Below are 13,171 nucleotides of genomic sequence, written 5' to 3'. Positions count from 1 at the left end.
GGTATAATTTTGCTACGAAATCTCATTTGCTGTGATCGGATTACTTCAATGATTTCATAAAACTGGTGTGATATTTTTCTTTTAACCTATAAACTGGAAGCTCCTCTAGATCTCGAGCTATCTTAAGGCATCTTTCTCAGGTGGCAGCACTATTTTACATCTTCATCTAAAACAGATATTAAGACCTCTTAAACTGCTGACCACATCACCTGTCAACCTTTCTGTGAATGGATGTTTTATTTCATGGCAACAGTAGTTGAGGTATCTTTTATAGGCATTATAAGATTGCTTTCAAAGAGTTAAGCTATAAAATCAACATTTAACAAATCTAAAGCAGAAACATAAATCACATTAAAGAAAAAGGATCCCAGTCCAGCAAGAATTGGTTGCAACCTGATTATATGTATTAATATAGGTTAAAGACTGAATCTGGGGGATTCAGCCAAGGAAGCCGAGAAAAAAAAGAAATGACTCTCAGAAGTATTTTGGCTGAACCTAGATCTAGAAAATTTAAATACATGTCCATTCAAGGGAGAAAAAATTATACAAAGGACTTCAACCATAATGATCCCAGTGGCAATGCTATCTCTTTTGTGATGCTGAATATATTAGGCTCTCTTAGTCTGATGCCATTAAACATTTGAATGATATAACTAACTCTCTTTGTTCAGATTCCTTGCTCACCAAATGACCTTCACTGATTACCCATATAGGTCAGTTCACAAGAACAAAATGATCTGGTCAAGCCAACTAGTGAGATCCAAATCCTATGTTAGTTGCTTGGGTTTTTTGTTTGTTTGTTTTATTTTTAATCAGGGTATAGACATAAACTGGCATTCTGATTTTAAATATCAATTTTTTAAGCCTGTTTAATGTGAGTCATTCCTGAGATAGGGATCCAGTCTAAGTGTGCCAGAAATCAAGTTTCAGAACTTTCAAGGATGAGGGCCAAATTCTACATTATAAATAATTTAGGAGGTAAATGTTATCCTTTGGGAACCTCTCTGAGTGGCTGGTTGACCTTTCATCTCTCTTTATTGTACATATTCAAATTTATACACTTTTGAAAAACTCTTGGAAGTAAAAAGTAAGAAGCAATTCATCTATGATGGACATAAATCACAGTGAGCACATCACACTTATTTACTTCTAAATTCAATAAGAAGTATTATAATCTCAAATAAAACATCAATGCATTTACACCCTTGAAGATAACATCCTTTTCCATGAAACACCCAAACATCTTTTTTTTTTTCCCCAGGACCAGCAATGCATCCCACAAAGTAAGAGCTTAATAAACATTTGCTAGATCAATAACTGAAAGATGAAAAATATTTCCCTAGAGAGTTCTGAGTCTCCACATACAGGAAATCTCAGAAGTATGTATTTCCATCATTAACATTCATTTGGAATTCCATGGTGTCTTGGGTAATCAGAGCTTACATTTTTAAGATGGAATTCTGTAATAGATATTTTAAGATAATAATTATGTTGATTAAGATGTTTTCTATACCACACTTTTGCCTCTAGATAGTTTTACCCCAAGGGGCATATTATTACAATTTTTAAAAAAAAAATTATATATACCAAGTCATTTTAAAATAATAAATTTCATGTCTGCATATTTATCTCATTTAAAAAATTATATATACCAAGTCATTTTAAAATAATAAATTTCATGTCTGCATATTTATCTCAAAGTTTTCAAAACAGCTCTGGATAAGAATGTTAAATTCCTTAGCTATTAATGTGGCAGAAATGACAAATAATTAGCTAACAATCTGCTCATGTATTTTACATTACATATTTATTTGTAAAGAAATAGGTTACAGAAGAAAGACAAATCACTAGAGTAGAGGTATTGGAGTATATGGCATACATTAGCCTTATGATCTTTTAAAAAATATAACCATAAAAGTTATGATATTAAATATACCACAAAATCTTAAAGGAAAGGACTAACATATTTTATTTAAAACACAGTGAGTTAATCACATCAATTAATCCAACTTCTGAGACTAGCATAAAAGGATTCCATTAAACAAACAGTTTATTAAAGCATCTGCTCATATATTTCAATATAGAATTTTGATTTAGTGGGTCAAGTGGGGAAATAAGGCCACTGATCAAATGCTGAGAATTACTTATGTATGAATTTTTAAGACATATTAAACTACTGTTTAAGTAATACAGGAGCAAAGTAACCAAACCACAAGCTACATATTAGTTTTCACTAATTAGGAAAATTCACACTTCAGTCTAAATTTATCCACCTGCCTGCTCTCCCCTCCCAAATTCTACCCTACAGGTGCTTCAAACTCTGTATGTAGAATTAAACTAAACAATCTTTTCCTGAAAACCTGCTCCAGTATTTCCTGTCTTCACTAATGGGACCTACCACCATCTATCCAGTAATTTAGGGATTGTCATCGTTAACTGCCTCCTCTCTTTAACTCTACTACCCAAGTCTTGTTCACTTTAAGCTGCTAAATATTACCCAAATCTTTCTCTTCCTTTTTATCCCCACTACTACTAGCTCTCATGACTTCATAGTCAGTGCAACAGCCTATTAAAGATGCCCCTGCCTACAGACGGGTCCCCATCTACAACCTTTTTCCCACACTGCAGCCAATGTGATCCATGCCAGTCAAAAGACTGATGTCACCTGCTTTGTTAAAACCATTGGTTCCCCTGAAATTGAAAGCCAAGTTTCCTCTCATACAAGATATGCCATCATCTTGCTCTGATTAACTCTACAGTAAAGTCACGTCTAGCCTCAAATTCTTAGACTCCAAGTTTACACTCTAGAAATACCAATCTGCTTGTATTTCCCAGAATATTGCATGTTATTTTTCACCTCTCCTTTTGGGTGCAGCATTTACCAAAAAAGCTATTCACTTCTCTCCTAAATCCTGTTCACTTAATAAATCTCAGCTCAAGCAGCCTTTCCCTCTAGGAAATCTTCCCAAACTAGTACCACCTCTTACACCCTCCCCCCCAAAAAATAACCAAGGCACTGAGCTTACTTCAGTATAATGTCCTGTTTAGATGTCTGTCTTTCCCCCTAGAGTATGAGTTCCTGGAGGACAACGATGGTGTGCTATTCACCTTTGCATTCACATTATATTGCCTGGCACATAGAAGGTAGCCTACAAATATTTGTTGAATTAATCAACTAAAATGATACAGCAAAATAGTACCTATAACTAATAATTATCTTTTAAGCTTACTTCAAATTTAAAACACCTAAACTATTACTCCCAAAATGCATAATTAACAACAATAAAGCCTACAATTTGATTAGATACCATCAAATGAGAATTTATGGTACTGCCAGAAGCATCAAATGAGGTTATATTTTAGATGGGGACTCTCTAAGAACGAATTGATTCTCAATAGGGATAGGCTACTCTATTAAGAGGGCCTTTTCTTTCTTCATTATTAATAGACCAATGTCTTTGGAGCACCAATAATAAACAATGATTTTCTTTGCATATAACCAAAAATACAAAGCTGTACTCAGGAACGTTGAAACCCAATTTAAAAATTTTCTAATAGATATATAGACAAACTCTACTTTCTTAATCAAAATCTTCACAGATGCCTTAAATAATAGTGAATTTTTTCTTCAATTTTTTTCCCTAAATTATTATAAATACCTGTCTCTATTCCATGGACCTATGTAGTAAACAGGAAAGAGCAAAAGACCCAGATTTCAAACAGATCTGGATCTGAAAACAAACCCTTTCTCTTATGTGTTATGGGTCCATGAAAAAGTAACTTGACTGCTCTGAATAACAGAAGCAGTGACTATTTTTTGGGTCTTAGCATGTGCCAGGAGCTGTGCTAAGCATTTTGCACATATTGCCTCAATTAAACTTCGCAACAGCCCAGTGAGGTAGGTATTGCTTATCCTCAGTCTACAGATAAGGAAACTGGAGCTCAGAGATGTGATATAACATGCCTAAGATCACACAGCAAGTTAGCGGCAAAGCAGGAATTCTTACACAGGCCAGTGTAATTCCAAAACCCATATTTTTAACCACTTACAATCTACAGCTTCTGAACCTCAGTTTTATGCATTATAAAATGGATTAATTAATTACCCATCTCACAGAGTTGTTGTGAGGACTATGTGAATTAATGTAGAAAGCATCTAGCATAGTGCTGGGCATCCTATATACACTCGATAAATTACGCCCCTCTACCTTCTCTCACTCCAGTGGTGACAACATTTACAATAAGGGAGACAGTTCCTAAGTAGTCCTTATCTATTCCAAAGCAGAGATATTCTGAGTCTTGATTAATTCACAAAAGGAAAATATTACCAGATCAACAAATATATTTGATATAAAGAGATATAAAGGAAAAAAGTAAAGAAAAACAACATATTCTACCTCATTTTGGAACTGTGACCCTGCTATTGATGTTTCAGAATGTCATAAGATCAAAATATATGAATATCCAGAATATATCAATATATCAAAAGTTAGGAGACAAGAGCATGGGACCGAGAAATTTTAATTCATCACATCTTACAGGAAGACTCCCAATAGAATCTAATCAATCATGTTACATTTTTAAAAAGTACTTCCAGCAGGAAAGACAGATTTAGTCAAAGATAGAGGCAATAAAAATAATCTCTCTATAGTAAGTTGTTTTGTTTTTTGAAGACAAACCTTAACTCTCACTAATAAGCAACCTAAAAAGTGGGAGGTAGGAGAAACAAGCAACAGGGAAAAAAGAAAAGAAAAGAAAAGACATCATTTTGCTGTTAATTATTTGCAAATATATACCTCCTTTAGTTTCCTTTTTATTCCTTTTTATCTTTTGCTACCTAGTCATGACACTTACCTCTGACAGCTGTAAAAAAATCAAATCAGAAGTGGGTTTTTGTTGTTGTTGTTATTTTTTAATTTTCTAGCAAGAACTAAATGTAAAGTGCATTGGGTACATACACAAACCTAAGTATGACTATTCAAAACCTAGCGAGATTTTACATCAAGCCCATTTGGTGTTATATTAGGGTGTATCCAATAGAAATCCAACTAAGGGTGACTGCCAAAGTTAGGTATACAAGACAACTCAGAAAGCTACTGAGTCCCATAGTATAGGCTACATTTTAAAAAGCTCATGACAACATTTGCTTGACAAGATTATCTGATATCGCTTCACCCTCATAATAACATTCTTCTATTTCTGTAATACTGTTTTTGTCACTAAACATGTGTCAGTATTGGAGATGGTGGACACCCTGAGATGATGACATTGTAAAGACACCAGTTATCTAACTAATCCACAAGGTAATATCATAGTTTTATGTCCCACTCCTGATAATTTCATTTTTCTGCTAAGCAACCTAAGAGGTCAATTGATTTCTTCAAGCCTCAATTTCCACATGTGAAAAATAGAAATTATAATATACTTCTGCTTCACTAGGTTCTAAAAATGGAAACTAGCTAGGAAAAAAAAATGAATATGAAGCACTCTGAAAAGAATAAACTAGATTCCCTGACCTGATTATTGGTCAGAGCCTTGTAAAACTAGAATTACTACTTCTTCCAATTCCATACATGCCACCTGGCCATCAAACTGACTGATAAATACTATTGATTGCACAGCTGATCCACTTAAGGGTTTTAAAGTAATAGAAATAAATTTTGTGTCATGATGTATTTTCATACCATTAAAGAAACTACCTATAAAGAAAATTTACTTATTGGCATTGTAAAAGTAGATGATAAGAAAAATTAAAATAATTACAATTTTTTGAACCTTAAAAAAATATCAAAATAGTCAGCTGCAGATACAGAACAGTTTGAAACCAATACTGAAGCAACTATGCAAGGACTGGAAATGAGCTAAGCCAGAAACAGAAGGGATCACAAAGTAAGTTTCATCTGATGGGCCAAAATACAATATGGATTATTTTTATATTGTTCTGTCTGAGTTGTCTGTCTCAGATTCCTAGCTTCCAGACTCTATTTTAAAAATCACTTAACACTGTGTATTTCCAGTAGCCATCAAGGCATATACTGTCATCCCTGACGCCGAAGATTGTCAGAAGACTCAATATGTACACTAATGATCTCAGGCAACAATGCCCATCTTCTTATCAAAGAGATCTCTATTCTAGAAGAAAATGTCTAAAGTTCTCCAAGAAAATTCATTCTAAGACATAGGAAGTAGTCATTATAAAATTTTAGGATCACTATTACCTCTTATTTCTCTTTAAGGTTATCTCACATGTTGAATTTTAAAACCGAAAACTGTCAGGCATTATAACATTTTTAGTTCTCTCCCAAGTTGCCGGTGATGTATTCTAGCACTGTCAAATAATGATAGCTGCTGTCATTATTTTTTATACAATAGCTGACAGCAAGTTGTACAGATACCCTTCATCTTAGAATAGTCACCAAATAACTTAAACAAATGGCGAAGACCTTACAGTACCACTTTCTAAAGACAAATAAGTGGCCTAGCATACCTTATTGATACTTCATGACCATAATGTTGGCTGTTGTCAAAAAATCAAAGGTTTTACTTCTTTCCTTTTTTCCTAAACTGTTTAAAAATAACTTTTTCTCCCTTACATATGTACTCCATCCTCTCCTTCCTGCAACTAGAAACTATCTTATTCTATCATAAAGGTTTTCACATTTACTTTTGGCTTTAAAACTTTCAATCAAAATTACAATTCTTTTTCTGGAAGCAGCAGCCCTCCAAGAAGCATATTTGCGGATATAAAAAATGCAGAAAATAAGTTTTTTTCATTTAACAAAGTCAATAATGCATGGGACTTAAGAAAACCAGTGATCTCAGGTATAACTGATTTGACAGGCCACAGGCACACAAAAATTATTCCAAGTCACAGAAAAATATCTGAGTGACCGATTCTACATCTCTTGTTCTAATTAATAGACAAGAGTCTCTCTCTACCAGTATTTGCTTTGGCAATCTAAAATGCTGATATTCTCCTAGATCTAACAGAGAGGAAAAATGGGTATCTTCTCCATCTAACACCTAAGTGGGTAACCTAGATACTGTAAATAGAGGCAACATAAAGGATGCAACAGACAGCTCTGAAGTGAGAGCCAAAATATTTAACCTGCAACTCTTTGGAAAAGAACCTGAAAACATGTGCAGCTTAGCCAAAAAATATACTAACATGGAATTGCCACAGGCTAGTAAGTTAAAAAAAAAAAAAAAAAAAGCTCTTTACCAAACATAAGTTTACTGTTTTGGGGTGAGAAAAGCTCAAATGTCAAAAGCACAGTTATTTGTTCAAATTGATCACGCCTAAGCTTTGCACTGTTTAAAAAGATGAGTGAACTGCCTTTTTGAAGCAAGTACTTTCAAAACCAGAATCAAATTCACAAATAAAGGAGCCAATTAGCCAATTAATAAGTATTTTCCTGTTGATATTCTGGCTAGGAAATTACAGTAAAGTTTCTGATTAACAGTTATTCTCTACTCCAGATAGTCAATGTTTCTAAAAGCAATAACTAAATATTAAATATTAAACTGCATATAAATCCAACTTTACTCTTTAGGAAATTATGTGAAAGCTAACTGAAAAATAAAAACATTCTACCAAAGAACTAGGAACATTAAATGTTAAAATGTAAAAATTATATTGCCTACATTGCAATAGTCATATAACTGAAATCAACTAGCAAAAAAATAAATTAATGCTATAAGATCCATTACGAGAGATTAGCATAACCACTCACTAATTTTATTAGTTTTTCCTTTCTACACAATAAAGGAATTTCAAGGTCTGCTTCTAAAATGACATTTTCTTAGGAAGTTCTCCCTATTAATAAATAAATAAATAAACCTTTCAAATAAATAAATGCAAATAGTTCAATCATAACTTCAATTCAATAGCTAAAATAACTTAAAGTTCATGAATTGCAAAATGTACTCAATAGCATTCCATATGCTTTTGCTCATAATTCAGTAGTAGCCTTTACTAATTACAAAACTTGTCTAATAATCCTAAGTTTTGAGAGCGGTAAGAAGGAAGTGGAAAGGAAAAGTTGTTCTTTCCAGATAATCAGAATTAACTTAAGAACATGTTTATGATTAAGTACATGATTCAGTTTTCTTTAGTTACTAAATGTCTCGGAGAAAAAAAAGAAAAGAAAATGCCTTTCTTTTCACATATCATCCAAATAAAAACCTTGTAAATTAAATTATATTTACATATAAATCCCATGTCCTTTTTATATCAGAATAAAATACATATCAAAAGTATAAGGGAAACAAGATTTCAATTTACTTTTCAGTAGAAGTAATAGAGCACTTGCACTTGGTAACTAAACTTATAAAACATTACAATGAAAAGAAAGCAAACCATATTCTCCATAAATAAAAGTATTGTGTCACTGATAGCATGTAAGTTGCTTATTACACAAAAATGTATACTACACCAATGAATGACCCTTTATCAAACATAGTAGCCAAAACTGTCTATTCCTTTAAGTACAAAACATCACTGAAAATTTTCTCAGTCCTTCTCTGGACAATCTAAAACAGAATGCTTTCAACTTTGTTCAAGAAATAGACATAAATGAGGTCCATAAATTTTCAATTACACTTCACTTCCAGTGCTTCAGAGGAGAAACTTTCACGTTTAAAAACAAAAAACAAAGACAACAAAGAACAACAACTAACTCTGCAATTCTACCACTGATGTTTGAGCTTTGTACCAAGACAATATAAAATTATTTCACTTTTTTTACTGCGAAGAGTCCTTTGGAAAGGATATGTTTCCATTTTTTTTTCCTCCAAAAGCAACAACAAATCCAGTTATAAACCTGGCAAATCAAAACAACAACCAGCAAATCCTAACATTTCTTACCTGATACAGGTAAGCACCAGCTCCCAAATGCCACCTTGGGATAGTTCAGACTAGTAAGCAGGCTCATGTTTTATAGTACTAGAATGAACAGGAATAAATCTGTGTTGTTCTTTCTTTAGCAAAATCTATAGCAGTAGCTACGCCACAATGTGAAAGGACCCCACAGATCTAACAAATTCAAATCTATCACTAGAGAAATAGGAAAAAAAAAATCATAAAACAAAGACTTACTGCTTGTCATGTGACTTGGTGAGGCATGCTGTCCATTGGGTGTGCTTGAGGTGAGGTCAATTGCCATATTGGAGTGCTCCCTCTCAGGTGAAAGCTCATTGTCACCTGCTTTCACAAAATAAAATCTTTTGGTCTCTATTCACTGTTACATAAAATTTAATTACTAACTTTGCACATAAACAAACTGGCATGCATAACTTTGAAATTTTAAGGTAATACATCTTACCCTTAAAAGAAACTATAAGGAAATAATAACATTTAGAAATATACAGTAAATGAATAAAACAACAAAAGCTACAATTGTCCCAGAATTTAAAAATTTAGTGTATTATTGTAATACACTAAAGTGTAAAGTAAGGGAAAAGGAAGTAGTTGATTTCTAAAGTATCTTTTAATTGAAAAAAAGTTTTCTTTTAACATCTAATTTAATTTTTAAGCATATAGTATTCATAAGGAGCATTTTCAAAAATGCTGGCTATCCAAGAGAGAGCTGAGTTTTTGAAAAGAGAATTGGCTAAAAAAATGTCAACTTAAAGAAACTAATTCCGTCCAAAAAATTAGGTTACAGAGTAGTTAACATTTAGTACACACCGTATTAGTAGACATATATGTTATCTGACCTATTCTAAACTTACAGTAAAGTAAATGAAAAAAACTCAAGTTGGAAAGTGTTTATCTGCTAAGCTACTATTGATTTAAATGTTATCCTTAATTTAGTAAGTAGTGAGTATATTTCTATTTTTCCTTCTTATTTGGCTTCTGTGCTGTTATTTTCTCAAACTCATTTAAAGATAAAATTGTGAACATATAGAAAATAAAAGTACATAATTCTTAATAAAATCTTATAATTCAGGAATTAAAATACAGGTAATGCGAAGATGACTTTATTATCAATAACAAATTAATGAAAATGAATACTTACATGTTATATAGCCATCAATAGCCTCTGTTTCCATAGTCAAAGTGCAGTGCTGCAAAACAAAAGGTTATACTCTTAACACAATGATTCTTTTCAGTATCTGCCATTAAATTCATAATTTTGTTGAAGCTCCAAGCAGTTAGTCCATGTTGCTGCTGCAACCTGTGCCCAAGAAACATACTACAGTGTACTGTATGTGCTCATTTGCAAGTCACTCAACTCTTTCTGCAAATGATCTGATTCCTGCTGGAGATAGGATAGGAAAGATAAGTGTGCTGTGAGATGGGCTGCAGCAAGAAAGGAATGACTCTCTTAATCAAAATGTGCTTGTTTCAAAGAAAAAGAATGGGAAGGGAGGACACCCCAAATGTGACAGCTTTAACTGGGATTTAAGTATTTTACCATTCACTACTTCCCACAATCACACTGCAGTTTGAGGACTTCCCCAGTATACAGATAGCTCTATTCACAATTGTTGCAAGTTGGTTCATCATGTTCTAATAGGGAAGGGGAGGACAAACAAACATAAGAAAACAAAACAAAACCAAAAACTCAGTGCCCAACTGTGTCTCGAAGATTTCTGCAGCAGTTGGCTAACTCCCTGACTCGTACTGACATTTCAGCCTACCCCCAGTTCTGCGTAAGCACCTGTTCAATGTAACCTTAATTTCCTGCCAGACCATAGTTGAATACAAATGCCAAGCCTACTTAATGCATTCTTATTTTGAAAATTTCATAAACTTTTGGCTGTACAGGAGGGAATCACTTTTTTTAAAGTTTGGGGAATTATTTCATGCACCAATGACACAAAACAGAACTTCATTCTCAGAAACAAAAGTAAATTGTATGAGATGACACCCCCTAGCTTTGATTCACATAATGAAAAGATCGATAATCTGTCTTCTTTGAAGGAAAAAAGTTTAAGAATTGACAAGTCCTGAGGAGATTTTTACTTTTTTTTTTTCCTTTGGCCCTGGTCCTTTTTGCCTTTAGTTTCAAAACTCTCACTGCACCAGCAGCTAAATTATTCACAATGAGCCATTTCTGTATTGATCGCCAAGTATATTTAGCCCTGGCTCCTGGAATTTCTCCATTACTTACTGGAAAACAGGCAGCTTCACTTCTTGTCTCCAAAACCACTTCCCTTCTCCCTCCCCTCCCCTTCTTCACCACCACTCTCCCTACCCCCCCCCCAAAAAAAAAACTTTTCTTTCTTTATGGAATAATCAGATCAAATTCCCAACTCAGTCAGTACATAGCACTTAAATTTCAACCTGCTGTACTGTTATCAAATTCTTTCAAATTATGATTACATAAGGCTTTACAGAAAGGGACCGGTAAAGTTTAAAAGGGGAGCAGTTTCTGCGGATATTTTAGATAAATGAGTTTATCTCTTTAAAAAGGTACACATTTAATACACACATATTAAAAAGAAAGAAACGTCAGGAAGAAGTGAAAGAAGTCTGTCCCATCAATGAAATGGTTATTAACCCCTACAGAAGGAAAGAAAGAAAAAGGAGAAACGAAATGTACATACAAAAGAAATTGTCCTTTGATTAAAAAAGATTCATCACCATTTCCAGCTCTGTCGGGAGATCTCAGCTTCTTCTAAACCCTCAAAGAGGAGGTGACAATGTCGGGCTGAAGATAAACGGAGAGAGAAAGAAAGAAGTTTTTTGTGTTCCCCCTTCTCTCTTTCCCTCCCTTGCTCCCTCCAAGCCAAGCCCCCTGCAGAGGTCAAGGCGAGGAGGAAGGAAAAGCACTTTACAGGTGGGTCATTCCAAAGCCCAAATCCAGCAAACAGATCGGCTGATAAACAAAACCCAGAATTGAGAGAGAAGGAACACCCCCCTCCTCCCCCTCCTCCTCCTCCTTCTACCCCTCCCCCTCGTCCCTTTGGGATGGTCTAGTAGGAAAAGTCACTCAGGAATGGCACCACGTACTTTCAGGAAAGAGGAAAAAAAAAAGAGAGAGAGAGAGAGAGAGAGAGAGAGAGAGAGAGAGAGGTCAGTCAGTGCTACAGCAATGCGATTAACAAGAGAAAAAACTTGATCCACCGGTTCCTTAAGAATCGACCAAAAGCTAAGACAAGAAAACTGAAAGGGGACGAAGTTATTACGGGGGGGTGAGAGGAGGGACGGTCAGGCAGAACCCAGCAAGGAGCCCAGGCCAACTTCACAGGACGGTTCTTGGCTCTTGGCAAAAAGAGACAAAACAAAATTACATCTTAATTCCATCTCTTTCGCCCATCCCAGAACCTGTCAAAGGGATTTAACTGCTGCCTTTTTACATGTGTCATACCAGTTTTGGGGGGCTTTTTGGTTTTCTTTTCTTTTCTTTTTTTTTTTTAAATTCGACAGGATCTGAATATTCCCTTCTAACTGGACAGCTGCAATGTATTCCCAGGCTACCCGATCTTTCTTCTTAGATTTCAAGTTAAAACAAAGCAAAACAAATCCAAATTCATGACAGCTATAGAGATGAGAACTGATTAATCGATTAACATCCCAGAAACAGATTACAAGAAGGGGACGATAAATGAAGGTAGAGGACAGCATCTTCCACCCGATTCCCTGAGCGTCCTTTACAGAAATCATGATCCTAATCATAGCCACAACCCATCCTTCCCAGAGAAAAAGACCTATATTATTATTATTACGGGTTAACAGCAACAAGTCATTTGATCACATCACAGTGCAAAACGAGATGCCATATCATTACACTTAACTTTGAAAACACTCCCCCCCTTTGCCAACCACACACATATTTATATCTATAATCTATGAATCAGAAGACAAATAAAACAAGAGCTGTTCTTCACCACGCAAAAGCCAAGCGGAGATTTACCTCAGCAGTGCATGCAGTAAAACAATCCCATCACCCTTTTGTTTGTGTTTACTGTTAGTGTGTCCTCTCTCTTTCTTTCTTTCCTGTGCCTAACGTGTGTTTGTGCACTGCAGTTGGTGGTGGAAACTAAGGCAGTGGATCTGTAGCTAAGGGTAATCCTGTTTTTACTTCCTCCATCTTCAGCGAGGAGCAGGGTTAGCCCGGGACAGCTGGTCAAACCCCGAGAAACCGATCCGCCGGAGCCCGAGCACATCTCCCCCTCCGGCCGGGCTCGCGCAGACGCCCGCGGGCGGAGGGCGGGCTGGCGG

General features: G+C 34.9%; 1 protein-coding gene across 5 annotated transcripts in view; it reads right to left on the bottom strand.

Moving 5' to 3' along the window:
- IKZF2 (IKAROS family zinc finger 2 (Helios)) overlaps nt 1–13,060 on the bottom strand; it is a 152,585-nt gene extending 139,525 nt beyond the window's left edge. For 2 of the 5 annotated variants that reach the window (XM_008575602.1, XM_008575601.1), the window contains exons 1-2: nt 10,020–10,053; nt 9,098–9,202 (exon numbers count right to left, since the gene is read on the bottom strand). In XM_008575602.1, the coding sequence (XP_008573824.1) occupies nt 9,098–9,202; nt 10,020–10,053 (139 nt within the window). Of the gene's footprint in view, nt 1–9,097; nt 9,203–10,019; nt 10,069–11,553; nt 11,744–12,863 lie in introns of those variants that run through there. The other 3 variants (XM_008575600.1, XM_008575598.1, XM_008575599.1) reach the window with 3 other exon arrangements.
- Between the last annotated feature and the right edge of the window lie 111 nt (nt 13,061–13,171).

This window comes from Galeopterus variegatus, unplaced genomic scaffold (assembly GCF_000696425.1).
Source record: "Galeopterus variegatus unplaced genomic scaffold, G_variegatus-3.0.2 Scaffold1216, whole genome shotgun sequence".
NCBI classification, from domain to species: Eukaryota; Metazoa; Chordata; class Mammalia; order Dermoptera; family Cynocephalidae; genus Galeopterus; species Galeopterus variegatus.
Note: the sequence above shows the minus strand (reverse complement) of the source record. Positions and strands in the feature narration are given on the sequence as shown.